The 17,284-nt window shown below is 41.0% G+C and overlaps 1 protein-coding gene and 3 non-coding genes across 4 annotated transcripts; all 4 read right to left on the bottom strand.

Annotated features, from left to right (window-relative positions):
- Nucleotides 1-269: 269 nt before the first annotated feature.
- dkc1 (dyskeratosis congenita 1, dyskerin) lies at nucleotides 270-17,070 on the bottom strand. Its single transcript, XM_041195717.1, has 16 exons — nucleotides 16,989-17,070; nucleotides 15,839-15,891; nucleotides 11,711-11,797; nucleotides 11,144-11,235; nucleotides 10,770-10,954; nucleotides 10,160-10,224; nucleotides 9,220-9,346; nucleotides 8,117-8,247; nucleotides 7,634-7,777; nucleotides 6,001-6,121; nucleotides 5,628-5,746; nucleotides 4,985-5,088; nucleotides 3,878-3,929; nucleotides 2,995-3,138; nucleotides 1,976-2,077; nucleotides 270-1,461 (listed from the first exon to the last, which is right to left on the bottom strand). Exons 1-16 carry the CDS (start codon nucleotides 17,002-17,004, stop codon nucleotides 1,402-1,404), a joined length of 1,602 nt encoding a protein of 533 aa, XP_041051651.1. The 5' UTR covers nucleotides 17,005-17,070; the 3' UTR covers nucleotides 270-1,401.
- LOC121282661 lies at nucleotides 7,860-7,978 on the bottom strand. The gene has a single exon (XR_005944100.1). It is a non-coding gene; the product is annotated as a small nucleolar RNA SNORA36 family (small nucleolar RNA).
- Nucleotides 8,406-8,481, bottom strand: LOC121282658. Its single transcript, XR_005944097.1, has one exon. It is a non-coding gene; the product is annotated as a small nucleolar RNA SNORD83 (small nucleolar RNA).
- LOC121282667 lies at nucleotides 9,577-9,812 on the bottom strand. The gene has a single exon (XR_005944104.1). It is a non-coding gene; the product is annotated as a small nucleolar RNA SNORD17 (small nucleolar RNA).
- Nucleotides 17,071-17,284: the final 214 nt, after the last annotated feature.

Below are 17,284 nucleotides of genomic sequence, written 5' to 3'. Positions count from 1 at the left end.
AGTGGCAGCTGTTAAGGATGCTAGTTACTGACATTCAGAATCAGCCCACATGACTAGTTGCATGAATTGTGCTGTGAAGCAGACCATGCTGTGCTGTGAAGTATAAAGCCCTCTCAATTTCTAAACATGAAAATATCCCTAAATCTGATTGATTGCAGCCAATGTTCAGTGACATCGCAGTGGTCAACTCCCTTGCTAATATTCTGCATTCATATTCTTCTACAAAAGATCAATTAAACAGAATTTTTTTTAAATACAAGAACAGCAAGTATAAAGAAGCCATTTATTTTTGTTTAAAAAATAAGAAAAAATCTGTTACAACGTCAGACATACCTGTACAGTTAAATGTGCACTTGGCTCAAACTGGTTGAACCCAAACACAGCACATCTGGTAAGGCAAAAGTTTATTGGACACAAAAAAAACTGCCTTTTACTTCTTTTACAATGTACATAATCATTATGGTGACATAAATCACCAATATAAAAATATTTAAAATATTCATATTAAAGTAACCTCCAAATTTATCCCATTAGAGGGATAGAAGCCAAGATGGATGGAAGCAAAAAGTCTTTCATTGTCCAGACTCTCCTGGTTAAATGTCAAACTCAGCTTTACAAGGGTATGGGGGAGGTAGCAGCCTGTTACATTCTCCAATGAAAAGTCAAGACGTCATTAAAACTAAATGACAACAAATTAACACAACACTCAGGAAAGCAATGGGCTAATTCAGAGCAACTATACCTGATCAGCAGACGTTTCAATCTTGAAACCTGGCCAATTTTGGCATTCAGCCCACATGACATAATTTTGCCAATACATTTTCACCCACGTATAAAATGTTTATATCTGAAAAGTCACAGACCATTTACAGCCCTAGACTGTAACTGCTGTCGAGCATTAAGCAGATACTAGATTCAAGGTAGAATTGCTACATTATTGCATACCACTACCATCATGAATATTGTAAGTGCCCCTTGTACAAAGCAAATGGCATCATATACAATATGCATAACAATGGGGCAATACTAACTTTAAATGAAGTACTGGCAGCAGCTGAAAGTGTATGCTGATTTTCTGCCCCTGAATATTCTTTCCTTATCAGAAGAATGAACCTTTCCTGGAGCGTTAACTATGAACATGATAAACATGAGTGCAATTTATGAACACCCCTTGACCACCACCTTTACAGCAAGATAGTGAACTGAATGTGGGAGCAAGAACCTGGTTACAAGATTGCACATAACAAGTGTGAATGTCATTTGAACACAGCAACTTTAATGTCTCTGATCATTGGTTGGAAATGAATGTGGTGCATTTTCATCAAGTTCTATCCCAGGGTGAACATTCCTCCCTGTTTGCCACAAAGTTTGCCAAAAATTGAGATGTTTTGAATCACTCCATCACTCGCCCGTTTCAGCTTTTTCCTTTTTCTTTTTCTTCTTCTTAGAGCTTTCAGTGTTCTGCAGAAAATTAATGACATTAGCTAGCAAACAAAATGGCTGTAAACATTAGTATACTATTAAGCAGTTTAACTGCTGTACAGCAATCACTTTTTGATTTCCTACTCCAAATAAACAGCCAAATGATCACAAGGATCACAGTTAGCAGTAAAGGAGTAGTCACTGACAGTATTCACTAATTGCAGGCAAAGGCTTTCATGTGACATAAGCCACAATTTAAAAGGGAGGACTTCTTGATACCACTGTATTTATACTGACCAGAAATAGCACCATTTCAGAGTGGAACTCAATGAGAGCAAATAGCCAGACCCATCCTAAAACGCAGACCTATTTGAGAAAATGTACACACCTGGGTCCTACAGCGAGAGCCCAACTGTTGCAGTTTGTTCTCCATAACGAATAGAACACTACTGCATCTCAGGTCACCAAACAGGAAGTATGTTGTTTTTCAATAATAAAAAGGTGAACAAACCCATGAGTTTACTCTTTATTAATGGCTATTATCAGCACTTACCTCAGCTCCAGATCCTCCCATATCAGTCTCTTTTTTCTTTTTCTTCTTCTCCTTCTTGGGTGTCACTGGTGTAGATTCTGGATCACTAGTTTCAATTTTCACCTGTTCCAAGTAAAAGATAACATAACTTGGAATTAAATGTGGACAATGCCCTTGAAGGCACAAAATAGTTCCAGCTTGATCTGAGGATTTACAGAAAACAAAACCACTAGTGAGAATAGTATCTCCCTATATTAAAATTATACATACGCAACTGAAGAGACTAATTTGCCTTCATACATCATTTTCTAAAACTGGACATCGGGAACAGCATTGCAAAATACAATATGGTCCAAAAAAAAAAATCCTGGTTAAAGTCATGAGACTTCGTGTGGAATTATTTACTGAGTTAATCATTTTCCATATATTTGAAGGAATCTGGAAAATGAATTAAAACTGCTTTAAAACTTCAACAGCACCTTCCAAACCTGCGACTTCTACCATCTAGGATGGGGCAGCAATGCAAATGCACAGGAACACCACCAGCAAACTCTCGCCCCGTCGCCAAGCCGCACACCATCCTGACTTGGAACTATATCGCTGTTCCTTCACTGTCGCTGGGTCAAAATCTTGGAACTACCTCCCTAACAGCAGTGTGGGTGTAGCTACACCACATGGGTTGCTGTGCTTCAAGGTGGCAGCTCACCACCTTCTTCTCAAGGGCAATTAGGGAAAGCAATAAATGCTGGCTTAGCCAGTGGTGCCCACATCCTGCAAACAAATAAATTACTTCTCTTTTGGCCCAGATGACATGAGCATTGCCGAGTGTGAAGACAATGCAGTTGCAAAGTTTGACTCAAAGACTGAGTCAAGTTTATTAACTCAAGCTGGGTTGGCAGAATACAAAAGGTGTGGGCTCCCTCCCCTGAGCACTTTACAGACCCCTCTCCCCACTCCTCTTCCCTTCTTTACTCCAAGCATCAACTGTATAATATTCAAACTGGAACAGTGCCAACCAGCACCATACTAGGAACACTTACCTCTGTCTCCTGCAATAACCTTTGCTTCTTTTCTTTCTTCTTTTTCTTTTTGTCTTTCTTGCTCAGATCTGATGCAGATTTTGGTGTTGTTGGGGCGGATGAGACTACCAGCTCATCACTCTCACTTTCACTCTCTCGCTTTCTCTGAGAACATACATAAATTGCTATCAATGAGCAGAACCAGTACTATGACACCAGGTTTCCCCTACAACGAACACATCATTAAGGTTCAACATCAGGGCATCAACTATTCATGTGTGCTTTCGTCACCCGCTGTCAAGGGTAATTGCTTGATTGGGTGCATGTAAAGGTGACCAATGCCTCCAAAGCCAGCACATAGATCATCTATCCCTATGTGCCTAGAATTTTGGATGTAATATCAGAGCATCTAAGGCCAACTTCCTCCCCCATCTAAAATGAATCACTGCACATAAACTTGCAGATAGAAATCATCTAATACGAGCAATGGCCTGGGAGAGGACTCGACAGCAACACAGAAAAAGTTACATGAAGCTAATGTGATCAGGCTGGGCCAGTTTCTATCCCAATACATTTTCAGGGCTTGGAAAATGCATAGCTCATGCCTCAAGGATGAAATATCTAATGGCATAATTTACTTCTCTCTAGGGCCATTAAACACTGGCATATAGTCAGCAACATTTCCCTAGCTTTATATCACATACAAATCATCTACATCCACATAATCCCCGCACTGTATTCTGAACGAGGTAACTATCAATACCTCAAGAATCAATTGCCTGCAGAACACAAACATAACACAACTAAACAAATTAATTAGCTCCATTGATTTATACGTCTCTTGGTTATGACTCTAGAATATCATCATTCAGCACAGCTAATCCCAACTCACAGGGGCACTTACTTTTGCTGGTTGAATTTGGATTGCACCGTCAGATGTTGCTACAGTTCCTGGGCTAAAAAGAAAATTTGTATAATTCAGTGCGCATTATTGAAAGAGGCATGCAAAAGTTGGTTACCTCGAGCAAACAGCCAAACAGATCACTTTCATACACTCAACTTTAACGTATGAATCATGGCAAATTGTCTGAAAGCAGCCAAAAAAAACACTCACCATTGTAATTAGTCTGAATGTGTAAGGAAACGCTGAATCCAACAGTTTTACACAGTTGGAATGAAAATGCAATTCCAATTCCTCTTGCAGACCGACTCCCTCTAAAGCCACACCAGACAGGAAAGGGATAACTGTCTGCTATCACACAACAATTCTTAACCAATTTATCATTGTATGGTGACTCTGGGTGTCAATCATGGCTCAGTTGGCAGCACTCTTGCATCTGAGTCAGACGTTTGTGGGTTCAAGTCCCACACCATAAAATCTAGAATTACAGTATTGATGCTACAAATGTTGGAGGTGCCAACTTTCAGACATGTTAAACTGAGGCCTCGTCTGCTGCCTTAGATGGACGTAAAAGATCCCACTGAATAATTTTGATAAAGAGCAGAGAATTCTCCTCAATGTCCTGGATGATGGTATCTCTCAACCAGCACTGTTTAAACAGATTACACACCGCACCGTTGTCACGTTGTTTGTGGGAAATTGCTGAGCACAAATATGCTGTCACATTTCCTACATTACAATAACCAGAATTCAAAAGTACACTTTACTCGCTGTAAAGTACTTTGGGACCCCTGGGGGTCGTGATGGATGTTGTAGAATACAAGTTGTTTTTTAATAATTCAGTTTACACTGGTGAAGGCCTCGTTAGACAGATGAACATTAAGGATCTGCAACATGAATGTGCGTGGTAGACAGTTCACCAGTATGCTACATAATCGGTAACAGATCCATTTAAATAAAGATCAAATACACAATATAGCTCACCATATATTGTGTAAGTGTGCCACCTAGTGGCACAACTAGTACATATTAACAAGCAGAATAAGTTAATACTTATCTGACTTAACTCCCCAATACATAACTCTCAAATGAAAAAAAAAATGCCCTTACGTATAATCTACATAGTCCTTCTTCCACGATTCAGGAGTACTTCCATTTGGTTTGCCGTGTTTATCTAACAAACCTTGCTTAATCATCATTTTCTTCTGACTTGCCTTTAAAATAAAAAGCAAAGTGGTAAGTATTTACAATTATTTTATTTCCAACACTAGCTACAATGGAATTTGACCAGAGATTTAAGCCACTGGTCAAAATCTTTAGAATTTGCCCAATTTAACCCAAACCCTCAAGAAAAGAGGGTAGGAGAGTCCATTCACCCTCTCACTTTGTGAACAGGTGCATTATTTCTTTCCTTTACTATAATTAAACCGACATGCCATGCTGTTTAGTTGTTCTGCTAAAATACAGACAGCTCACCCATAGTTTACACTTCAAATAATATTTCAAAGCAGCACAGTCCTTTTGTTTGCAGCTGCTTTACTATCATCATGATTGAATGATCAGTTAGCCACTCACCTTAGAAATCACAGCTCGAGTCTGATCGTGTTACATTTGAACAAGTCGGCTGTTTTATCTACCAGGGTCAAGATAGGCAAACGCCATCTTTGCACAAAATTCTAAATGTTCACCATCCACCAGCCTGTAGTTACAGACTAACTTGATCCTGTCCACCACACAAACAACCTTAGCTTACCTTTGGTCCGAGACCCCACTTGCGTGGGTATGTATCCCGCTCCATGATAACCCGCTTAATCTTTGCTACAACACCATGATCACAAGTCGATATCACTGCCGTTGTCATTAATGCAATCGCTGCCAAATAGAACACAAAAACAGAAATGCAACATCATGAGATTTACAAACATCTCTTTCAACAAACGTTTCACATGTACATGGTACTACTGCCTTGCCTTTAGCCAGCCCTAGAGGATCATGCGCAAAATGAACATAATTCACAACAGATAACTGTAACACTGATCAAAATTACATGTTACATTGGGCTACCACAAAAATGCCATTTCCAAATTATCCCACAAATTATAACATTTAATTCCAGGTTCTATTACCGATACAAATTGCTTCTCCCTTTGTTGTAATGACAACGATCTCCTGGTTCACCTCAATTCCATCTTCATAACGGAGCAGACCTGGGAGCATGATCTTGGCACCATAGCAAATAGCATTCACCTAACAACAGAATAAATCACTTAATGAGACAGCTCAGAATAGAGGCAAGGAGCTCAGCATGCTGCACTTTTGACAGGCAGCATCATAGAAGCTCAATGGCTTGTTTGCATGTTAACATAATTTCATCATTGAGTTACATGCAGAAATGAATTACACATTAAGAATAAACAGGCTCAGCATCCTAATTTCACGCCAACTAGAAATAGCTCAATAGAAATTACTGACCCATCTTAGCAGAGAGCATGGGAACTTTGTAGGGTTGTCAATGCCGTTTATCACCATCACAACCCCCACTACAACAAAGCAAGAGCTGCAATTATAAACCAGCATTGTTCCAGTAGTTTGAGTTTTTTTAATCCATTCACGGAATATGGACTGCCAGCTAGGACGGCTTTTATTGTCCATCCCAAATTGCCCTTGAGGTGGTGGGGATGAACTGCCTTTTTGAACTGCTGCAGTCCGTGTGGTACAGGTACACCCACAGTGCTGTTAGGGAGTACCAGGATTTTGACCCAGCGAGTGAAACAGCAATTTATTTCCAAGTCAGGAATGAGAGTGGATTGGAGGGGAACTTGCAGGTGGTGGTGTCCCCATATGTCTGCTGCCCTTGTCCTTCTACATGGTAGTGGTTGTGGATTTGGAAGGTGCTAAGGGGGGCTTGGAGGAGTTCCTGCAGTGCATCTTGGAGATGGTACACACTGCTGTCACTGTTCGTTAATGGTGGATGGAGTGAATGTTTGTGGATGGGGTGCCATCAAGCGGGCTGCTTTGCAATGGATGGTTCAGAGCTTCAAGTGTTGTTGGAGCTGCACTCATCCAAGCAAGTGGAGGGTATTCCATCACAGTTCTGACTTGTGCCTTGTAGATGGTGGACAGGCTTTGGGGAGTCAGGAGATGAGTCACTCATTGCAAGATTCCTAGCCTCTGACCTGCTCTTGTAGCCACAGTAGCTATATGGCTAGTCCAGTTCAGTTTCTGTGTCAATGGTAAACCCCAGGATGTTGACAGTGGAGGATTCGGTAATGGTAATATCACTGAATGTCATGACGTGACGGTTAGGTTCTCTCTTGTTGGAGATGGTCATTGCCTGGCGCTTGTGTGGCACGAATGTTACTTGCCACTTGTCAGCCCAGGTATTGCTGCATTTGGACACAGGTTGCTTCAGTATCTGAAGTCACGAATGGTGAACACTGCGCAGTGAACACCCCTATTTCTGTCCTTATGATGGAAGGAAGGTCACTGATGAAGCAGCTGAAGATGGTTGGGCTTTGGATGCTCCCCTGAGGAACGTAATAAAGCTACATTATTGTGGGCATAAACATGAGCCATCATTTACTCAAACAAGAACCACCGGAAACACATCAGGTTCATGAGCATTGTAGATGTAAAGAGAAAAGTTGTTTAACATTTTGAGTATGAAGCTTTCTTCACAATTGTGTGCTTTCAAGTTCTGACCAAGCAGTTATGCATCTCAACCTTTATGTTTCATGTTTCCAACGTTTTCTTACTTACTGCACTGTCCTTCATAACAAGACGTTTATGGGTTGCCAGCAGTTTTTCAAGGGGGTAGATGACACGGCGCAGATAGGTCTCGTCCTTGTTGTGGTCATATTGCCATTGGGCATCCAACACATCATGCATGGTAACCATGTTATCCTAAGTTACAAAGCAAAAGCTTTTAGTGCTCAAATTACCAACACAAATATAAAAATTTTAAAATATAACTGTCAGCCAGGAGTTTCCTGGTGGGGGTACACATTGCCACCAAGGGTAATAACCCCATTGCTTTTCATTTTTCCAAAGTTTAATTACCAGCACAGGAGGAACATAACCTGTACTAAACTCAACACTTTGGGATCAATAAGCTTATAGAACAAGACAATAGAAGCATTAACAATTACTTTTCCTGTGTTAACCAAACTGTAACCAGAAAATGGGTTCAGTGAAAAGTACTTCCTTATGCTAAATTAAGATTTAATAGAGGAGTTTTCCTACCTGTTCACCATTCACACCAGATCGTACCCTTCTTAGCTCCTGCATCTGACCTCCAACTCCAAGCAACAGGCCAATATGTACACAGAGTGTTCGGATATATGTCCCTGCTTCACAACTCACCCAAAATATTCCTGGACGTGGACACAAGTGTTACATTATATATAAACACTGCAGTATATGGGATGGCAGTTTTAATTTTGGCAATTTAAATGAGAAAATCCTCACTTTCACCACATAGTACATGAAACAAGAGATTTATACAATGCTTATTAAACAAGCCAGGGTGCACAGCCATCAGTCAAGGGTGATAGATATAAGTCATCTTGGCACAATGTGCTAATGTAATCTATTAAACATCATGTGGCTAGAAAGCAGCTGGCAAGTGTGAGCTTTATGAAAGGACAGTTTATTGTAAGATTCCTTTAGACTAGATGTTTTTAACTTTACATCATCTTTCTGCTGAGTCAGTTGATCAGCTTTTGCTCGTCTCCAAACTATTCAGTTGCTACATTTTCTGTAACATTATCTGGCTGCTCATTTACTGCGGAAACCCTCATCCACGCCTTTGGTCCCTCTAGACTCAGCTATTCAAGTGCTCTCCTGGATAATCCCTCATCTTCCATTCTATGAACTTGAGCACATCCAAACCCCTGCTATGTCATTCCCCACATTGCCCATGACCAATGCTCACTGATCTACATTAGCCCCTGGTCTGGCAACATTCTCACCTTCATTTACATATCCATGGTTCTCCATTAGCCTCACCGCTCGCTATCCTTTACCACTTCTAGCCCCACAACAACCCCCCCTCCCCCCAATCTCCCGCAAAGATCTCTGTGGTCCTTCAAATCTGACCTCTTAAGCAACCTCAATGAAATTAAGCTCCTTCAGCCATAAGTGCTGGAATTACTTCTCTGTATCTTTCTCTCCTCCTTTAAAATGCTTAAAAGTTTAAAAAACTACCCTATCACCTATCCTAATATTACATGTTTCTCGGTGTCAAAATTTTATTTGACGACTTTCTCCTGAAGCACACTGGGACATTTTACTATATTAAAGGCTCTACATAATTACAATCTGTTGGGATTACAGAAAATACCCACCTAACCGTCGCTCTGGATCATACTCAATTAGTTTACTATCATATATGGTCCGGACTCTTAACTGTCTCTTGACAGCAGCAATCAGAGGAGGGCGTTGGAATAAGGCTCCAGTCAGCATCTCCAAGCCCTGAGTGAGAAATACAACTTAAGGTTACATAATGCAGTACTGGGTTGGTTGAATACAAAAATACCTAAACCTTCACTTACAACTAGTTATTTCTAAGTGGAAATTAGTTTTGAACTTCCCTCACAACTCCATATGACACCCTAACATCACAATATACTCACAACCACCAGAAATTTCAATCAAAAAGCTCTACATAGTTGGGTTATGATTAATTAGAACTATTTACATACGTGATCAGACTGCATCATTCATCTTTGTAGAGTTGGATCCCAAAAGGGTCCCAACTCTGCTAAACCATCTCATTCACATACACCCAATCAGGGACCAATAACTTCTCAGCAGAACGCCAATAAGTCACATGGTACAAGACGAATGCAATTCACCCAGAGCCTAAACAGACTCAGCGTGCTGTGAAAGAAGTGGCTAGCGGCACTCGGCGAATGGATAAACTTATTCATCATTTCACGTACATATCATCAAACACTTATGGATAGAGCAAGGAGATAGATAGCTGAGACAGAACAAATCAACAGGCACGAAGAGTGCACAAGATCTTTAAATGCACAACTTCTAGGTTAGCATAGAGACAGCATGAACTAAGTAATTTTGACATCTTAGTCCAATTATGAAGATAATTCTGTATTCCTGCCCTCAACTGTTACTCGTCAGTCAGTTTCAGCAATTTGCAGAACCTGCGCGTTTAACTCCCATACATCATTTGATTCTAGAGCACTGCACAATCTTTCACAAACCATCTTGAGATTTCTAACTGGGAGTGAACCCAACAAGACAAAAAGAAACAGGCTTACTTACCCGGCTAAGCTGATGCTCACTTTCAATAGCATTGTGCAGCCGAACAATTCCCACATACTCTTTGCCTACAATTAACAGCATAAGAGTCGTCAGGGCAGGCTACGTCAGTTACTGTATCACAAATTGTGATATTAACAAATCTCAAATAGAAACTATTCCTTACAAAAATCACTTCCATATGCCGGAACATGCCAGTACCACTATAAGACCATAAGACATAGGAGCAGAAATTAGGCCAATCGGCCCATCGAGTCTGCTCCGCCATTCAATCATGGCTGCTGAGTTTCTCAACCCCATTCTCCCCGTAACCTTTGATCCCCTTACCAATCAAGAACACTGAAGGGTTACTAAGGGTAATTGGTTAAAAATATCTAAATTGCATGCAGTCATTGAAATCCCATTGAAGCCAAACCCAAGAATTTTACTGCACTTCAAACTGGAAAGCAAAAAGCAAGAAAAACAGAGCTGAAGCTTTCCACATCGTAGATGCGAATGAAGAAATTAGTAATCCTACACACAGATCAAAATTAATGCAGCGCTTCATGGGATTTTACAAGAATGTAACTAATATGCTGCTAACAAACTGAGATTGGTGAAGGAAACTACTTACCAGCACTCTGCTGGGATTTGACTAGACGCGTTGCTCGCTCAATGCAAACAATTAGACACCCTGTTACTTTAGGATCTAGTGTTCCACTGTGACCCGTCTTTTCTACCCGCAGAATCCTGCGTATCCATGCCACCACTTCATGTGAGGATGGGTTTGCGGGCTTATCAAGGTTAATGAAGCCTGACCTGCCAAGACATAGTCCTGAATCAATATACCTTTTAATAGCCATGAAACATCAATAACTATCTTAAGCTCCTGTGCTCTCAATTCCTGGGAATAATTTCCTGTTTCCTCCCCACCAACAACAGGGGAGTTTCATGAACAGAAAGGGCAGCTAAATTTTGACAATGTTGTACCTTGGGTTGTAAACTTACCTTACGTAGTCAGCAATTTCCCTCTTGAGGGGTGAGCAGCCACTCGGAATAGGCGTGTAATGTGCTGTCCGTACATTAAGTTTGTCAAAATTCTGCAATTCAAAAGATAGAGTTCTAGAAAGGGCTGGCATTTATATAGCATCAGTCATGCCCTCAGGCTTTACTTTGCTATGAACACTACAATGAATACGCATAGAGCAAGATCCTACAAGCAGCAATATGTGACCAGATCTCTCAGTGGTATTATTGAAGAACTGTCAATCATGACTCTAGAACTACCCTGCTCTTCAAAGAACACCATGTGACATTTCAGCAAGCAGACTTGATTTAGCTAAATGATGGTGCAGCATTCCTTCAGTATGTCACTCAAATACAAGGCTAGATTATGTCCTCATCTTAAGTGAGCTTGAACCCAATGACCTTCTGCATCAGAGATAAGGTAAGATCAGTATTTTCTCAAAGCAGTACTGGTAAGGAATTCTATTCTACTCAACAGACCAAACAGATACAAACATTCTGCAACACGATATTTGATATTTATATAACTGTACATTTGAATGAGATTACCTTCAGCAAAAGGGGCCAATGAGATGTGTCTAATTTCACTGGTTTTGTTTCTGGTTCAATCAGAAAGTTTGTCACCTGTTGGATGCTCTGAAAGTACAAGAACGAACATTGATTTTCAAGTCCTATTAGCACATATATATATGTTTATATTATACCATATACTCTTGCCACCAAGAGGACCAAAAACCCTGACTGTCTCAAAGAGCAACAGCTGTCTTTATCAAGTCCACTATCCTAGACAGGCCCTGGTTCTTTGATATAGAAACATAAAATGCTGGAAATATTCAGTTCAGGTTGAGGAACAGCACCTCAAATTTTGACTTAGCACTCTACAGCCTTCTGCACTCAACAATGAGTTCAACAATTTTAGATCCTAACCTCTGCCTCCATTTTTTTGCTGTGATCGGTTCTGTCCAATTTTTTTATTCCTATGTTGTATTCGGACAGTTGCTGTGTAGTTATTCATATCTCATTTGGGCACATTTTTGTTACTATATCTATCCCTTTGGGTTTTATACCATGAAACCTTTGTCATTTATAATCTCCTATCCTCTAGTTTATCAAAGGTCCTCCTCCTTTCACCTGCATTTACATGTTCTATCTTTCCTCAGTTCTGATGAAGCTTTCAAGCTGCAATGAAACAAAAAGCATCGATGATAAGTTTTCTCATCGACACTGGATGGCTAGCCATTCACTGGCAATGACATGAACTACAGCACTTCAGGTAGCCTTACTGCCTTTGCCTCGGAAACTAAAACATTGTGGAGGTCAGGCAATTCGAGCCAATATGTTTTCTGTTGAGGACTATGCTCTGGAATGGTGTTTCGAGCAATACAAGGTTAAAACAAATTATCAAGTAAAATCTAATATTAGCATCAGTTACTTGTTTTCAATTAGCGCATTTTTTAAAAAAAGTTATGAAACCGTTATCTTTAAAAAGTTCCTATAAGCTGCAATAGTGATTGCAGTGATTGGAAAACTTCAAATGCAGCCCCTCTATTCAAGAAAGTGGGGAAGCAGAAACAGAAGCAGAAAGTGTGGCCAAACATAAAGGTCTGAATTTTTTTATGACGAAGAATCATGTAATTTATGATCTGTAATGAATGCAAATACTTCTTAGCCACTTCAAATGTGTGGAATTATTAGACTTCAAGTTTGTAGAAACACTTGTTTTTCATTTACCTTCTATTACTGTTAAGGCTGTGCATTATCATCAAATCACCAAGTGACCTCAGCATTTAAACACGTACACATCACAGCGCATAGGAGAAAACATTTTATGAACAAATTCAGGTCAAAAGAGAAATTGGTAAAATCATGGGAAATATTCATATCTGACTACAATCTATGCAAGGGTAACTGGGTGCTCTGCTCTAATTGCTAGTAGCAACCATTTAATGATTACTGCAGCTGCTAGTGATCTAATTCCTGGGATTTGTTCACCCATTAACTGAACTGGAATCTTTGGACTGACAAACCTTTGAACATCATCAGGAATTGTAAAAGTACCATGAAATAAATAGAATCGTGTTCATTTTAGATCCCCCACATGGCTCGGGACCATGGAATGTTGTCACTGCTTGGGGTTTTGCAGTTGTGCATTCAGGGTGGGCCAAAACCACCATTCAAATCCAGTCACTCAAATTTGGGACAGTGCATAAAAGGTGAGGGAGGGCAGAATGGGTGTTAATCAACAGTTTCACCGGCTTTTCCTCGCACAGACCTCACAGGCCTGAACTTTAACAATCGTTTTACTGTTACTGCACAATCTGGTAATTAAAATCAGCACCTTGTTTCAATGTTAAAAAGAGCAGAACATTGAACAGGTAACAGTGCAAACCACTAGCTGTTCACAGCTCAACATTTGAAATCTCCAGCTCGAAGCCTTTGAATTGAAATCAACAGCGAGGAATATTTTGTGCTTGTACGTCTGACAGGGTGAAGAGGGGGCTGATGCAGGACAATGATTCTACACTCTGACACTAGCACAGTACAATTCAAACATTGAAGATGACTTAGCTGATAAAGAACTCACATAACAGCCATTTGACCTAATAGGACCCTAATTTTTAGTCCTCAGCAGAGGTTGATCCAGAAGTTGACATGCTGAGGCTGACATGTTAGCCCTCAGGACAGTGGGAAGTATCAGTCAGTCATGATCAGTGCCTTGTTTACCTAATGCTGGGAAGTACATGCAAACCTATGAAGGCAGGATCGTTGGTGGACTGTGATGTCCCGCAGCCTAGCTCCACCAGTCATTTGCACGCCATGGTCATACTTGCCTCAGGGCAAGTGCAGTATTTTACCCCCAAAGCTTTTTAAAGGCCATGGTCACTTATTTTCTGAACCACGTATCATTTAAAGCAGTCAACTTCTCTGGCCAGTAGCTTAACGCAGAGGCAGCACTTTATGTCATTTACCTTGCAATCCATGTCTGAAGAAGGTGGCCTGGCACATTCTCCACCTCTACAACAACAGAACTCGTACTAACACCCAACAAACAAAGCCAGGAGGGACAGAGGAATCTGGCACATCCTACTCAGCCAATAATTTCTGTTGTTCAGGCAGTATCCAAAGCAGCTACCCAGGGGAGGCAGTGGGTGGAATCAGGCATAGCAAACAAAACCCATGTGTGATGATACACATGACAAGTGATGCAATGAGCTGTGGAGAGGATGTAGCAAAGGTTGAAAAAACATTTCAAATGGTGGAATCCCATTGAAATGTTGGAAATCTGCCATTTGGCTGAAATTTCTCATCCCTGCAGAATGCAGGGAATTAAAGGCCAGCTTGTCTTAACATCTATCATTGGGAAAATGTTGGAGTCCATCATTAAGAAAATGTTAGCAGGGCATTTAGAAAATCATTTTGCAATCAGACAATTAACTTGGTTTTATGAGAGGGAAATAATTTTTGACAAATTAAGAGTTCTGTGAAGATGTAACAAGCAGGGTAGATAAAGGGAACCAGTAGTGTAGTGTATTTAGATTTCCAAAAGGCATAAGATGCCACATAAAAGGTTGCTGCACATGAGCTCATAGTGCTGGGGGTTTATACATTGTTAGCATGCACAGAGGACTGCCTAACTGACAGGAAACGATAGCACTGATAAATGGGTCATTTCCAGGTTGGCTAACTAACTAGTTGGGTGTCAGAGGTATCAATGCTGAGACCTCAACTAATTACCATCTATATTAATGACTTGGATGAACAGACTGAGTGCATTACAGCCAAATTTGCTGACAATACAAATATAGATAGGAAAGCAAGTTGTAAAGAGGATACGAGTCTGCAAAGGGATATAGATTAATTGAGTGGGTAAAACTTGACAGATGGAACATAATATGGGAAAACATGTGGCTGTCCACTTTGGTGGGAAGAATAGAAAGCAGATTACTTAAATGGAGAGAAACTGCAGAAAATTGTGGGACAGAGGGATCTGGGTATCCTCATACATGGATCATTAAGTTAACATGCGGGTATAGCAAATGATTAGAAGCAAATTGAATATTAGCCTTTATTGCCAAGGAGGTTAGATTACAAAAATAGAGAAGTCTTGGGAAGCGTCAGCAAGGCCACAGCTCGATGGCGGCATAGTTTTGATCTCTTTTGATTCCTAGGATGAAGAGCTTGCCTTATGAGGAAAGGTTGAGCAGGTTGGGCCTACACTCATTGGAGTTTAAAAGAATAAGCGGTGATCTCATTGAGACATGTAAGGTTCTGAGGGGGCTTGACAGGGTAGTTACTGAGAGAATGCTTCCCTCACGACAGAATCGAGAACTAGGCGATACAGATTCAAAATTAGGGGTCTCCTATTTAGGATGATGGGGCATTGACTTTTGATCTACAGGGAAGTCAAGGGTTATGGGGAATATTCAGGAGTGGAGTTAAAAGGCCACAATCAGATCAGCCATGGCAGAGATGGCTCAAGGAGCCAACTGACCTATTTCTTAGGTGAAAATCCATTCCTTTTCAAGCAATTTTGGTCAGCAGTATGAATTCATATACATAGTTCTTTCCCTTGTTATGTAGATGCTTTGCTGTGCTAAGGCTACAAGACTGGACATTTCAAGGCTATTAAAGTGCATACATAGTTCTTATAAGATATCAAAAAAGTTGAACACCTACTCCAATACTTTCCCCACTTTTCTTCCTTTGCTTCTTTTGTTTCTTAGCAGACGCTGCAAAAGGCAAACAAATTTTATTAGGAGAATTTATCTTCTTTAAGAGAAGGTTCACACGCCTTACTGGATGCACCCCTACTGTTAGGACATTTCGATATAGTAAATATGCTATACCAAATGCATGCAGCTGTTACTGAACTGTAATTCTTAGTTAATACCAAGCAATATATCAAACTCCTCCAAGCCTTTAGAAGCACGTTAAATTCAAATCCCTGTATTCTTGAAATCTAATCTGATCTGCTACAAAGCACAATGAAAAAAGGCCTGATGTGCACACTTAACTTTCCAAGACAATCATAACCCAAAGAAGAAAGTTACCAATCATGACTGCAGATTTTGTTATTGTCGCAGGTTGCCACTTAACTAAAGCCAGCCAAATCAAGGATGGTCAACAGAATACATCTGATCACTGGCCTGAGTTTAAAGTGAAATCAATTCTCAACTTCTAGTTATGAAAGTTATGCACATGTAGAAGGCTAACGTCCCAAAACTCTTAATATAAATGTGACACGGGAAATGCTACATGAAACTTGCCTTTCCTAATGATATAATAAAGCATTGCCTGAAATCGCATACCACTGACTCCTACGCTACTGCAAAGACTTGATTTCGATGCATAATGGCAACCTTGTTGTAAAATAAGTTTGCAGTACACGTGGTGTAATGATAAGAGACGGGTGGGAGGCAGCAATGCGAACAGCCAGGCCCGAAGCTCCGGGCGCTGCCGCCATGCGGTACAGCCACGTGCACAGATCTCCATTCGGGCTCAGCCTCGGCCCTGAGCGCCATTTAGAGCACGGAGACGCTGATCACCCCCTCCATCCACCACCAGACCGCCGACATCCGGAACAAAAACCGGTTTTGGAGACAGGCAGGCAGGCGGGCGGGGGTTGGGGGTCAGGTCAGAAACACAAACCGCGCGGAAGCCCCCTCAGGCCTGAAGCTCTTAGTCACCCGTCTCCCACCCTCACTACTCTTTACAGGTTCCAGGCTTCAAGTGCTACACTCCCGCTGCCAAACTACCAGTTCCCATGCTTGCAAATATTGCAAACCCCGATTGCTCTCGGCTCTCCCATCCTCCCCTCGCCCTTTACCATCTCCATCCGCCATCTTCTCGCTCCTATCGCCAAATGAACGAGCGCGGCTCAGCTCCGCGCATGCCAACTACTGTCCCGCCCCACAATGCCTCCCTCCGCGCATGTCAATTACAAAACGAAGGTACCACGGCGTTCTGCGCATGCCCAGCTGCTGGGATGCTAACGCAATAATAAAATAATCTGCAGCTTTGATTGGTAACTTTCCTCTTTGGGGTTAGATTGTCTCGGAAAGTTAAGTATGCACATCAGGCCTTTTTTCATTGTGCTTTGTAGCGGATGAAATTAATATTAGA

Source organism: Carcharodon carcharias, chromosome 9 (genome assembly GCF_017639515.1).
Source record: "Carcharodon carcharias isolate sCarCar2 chromosome 9, sCarCar2.pri, whole genome shotgun sequence".
NCBI classification, from domain to species: Eukaryota; Metazoa; Chordata; class Chondrichthyes; order Lamniformes; family Lamnidae; genus Carcharodon; species Carcharodon carcharias.
This window is presented reverse-complemented; position numbering and strand designations above follow the sequence as displayed.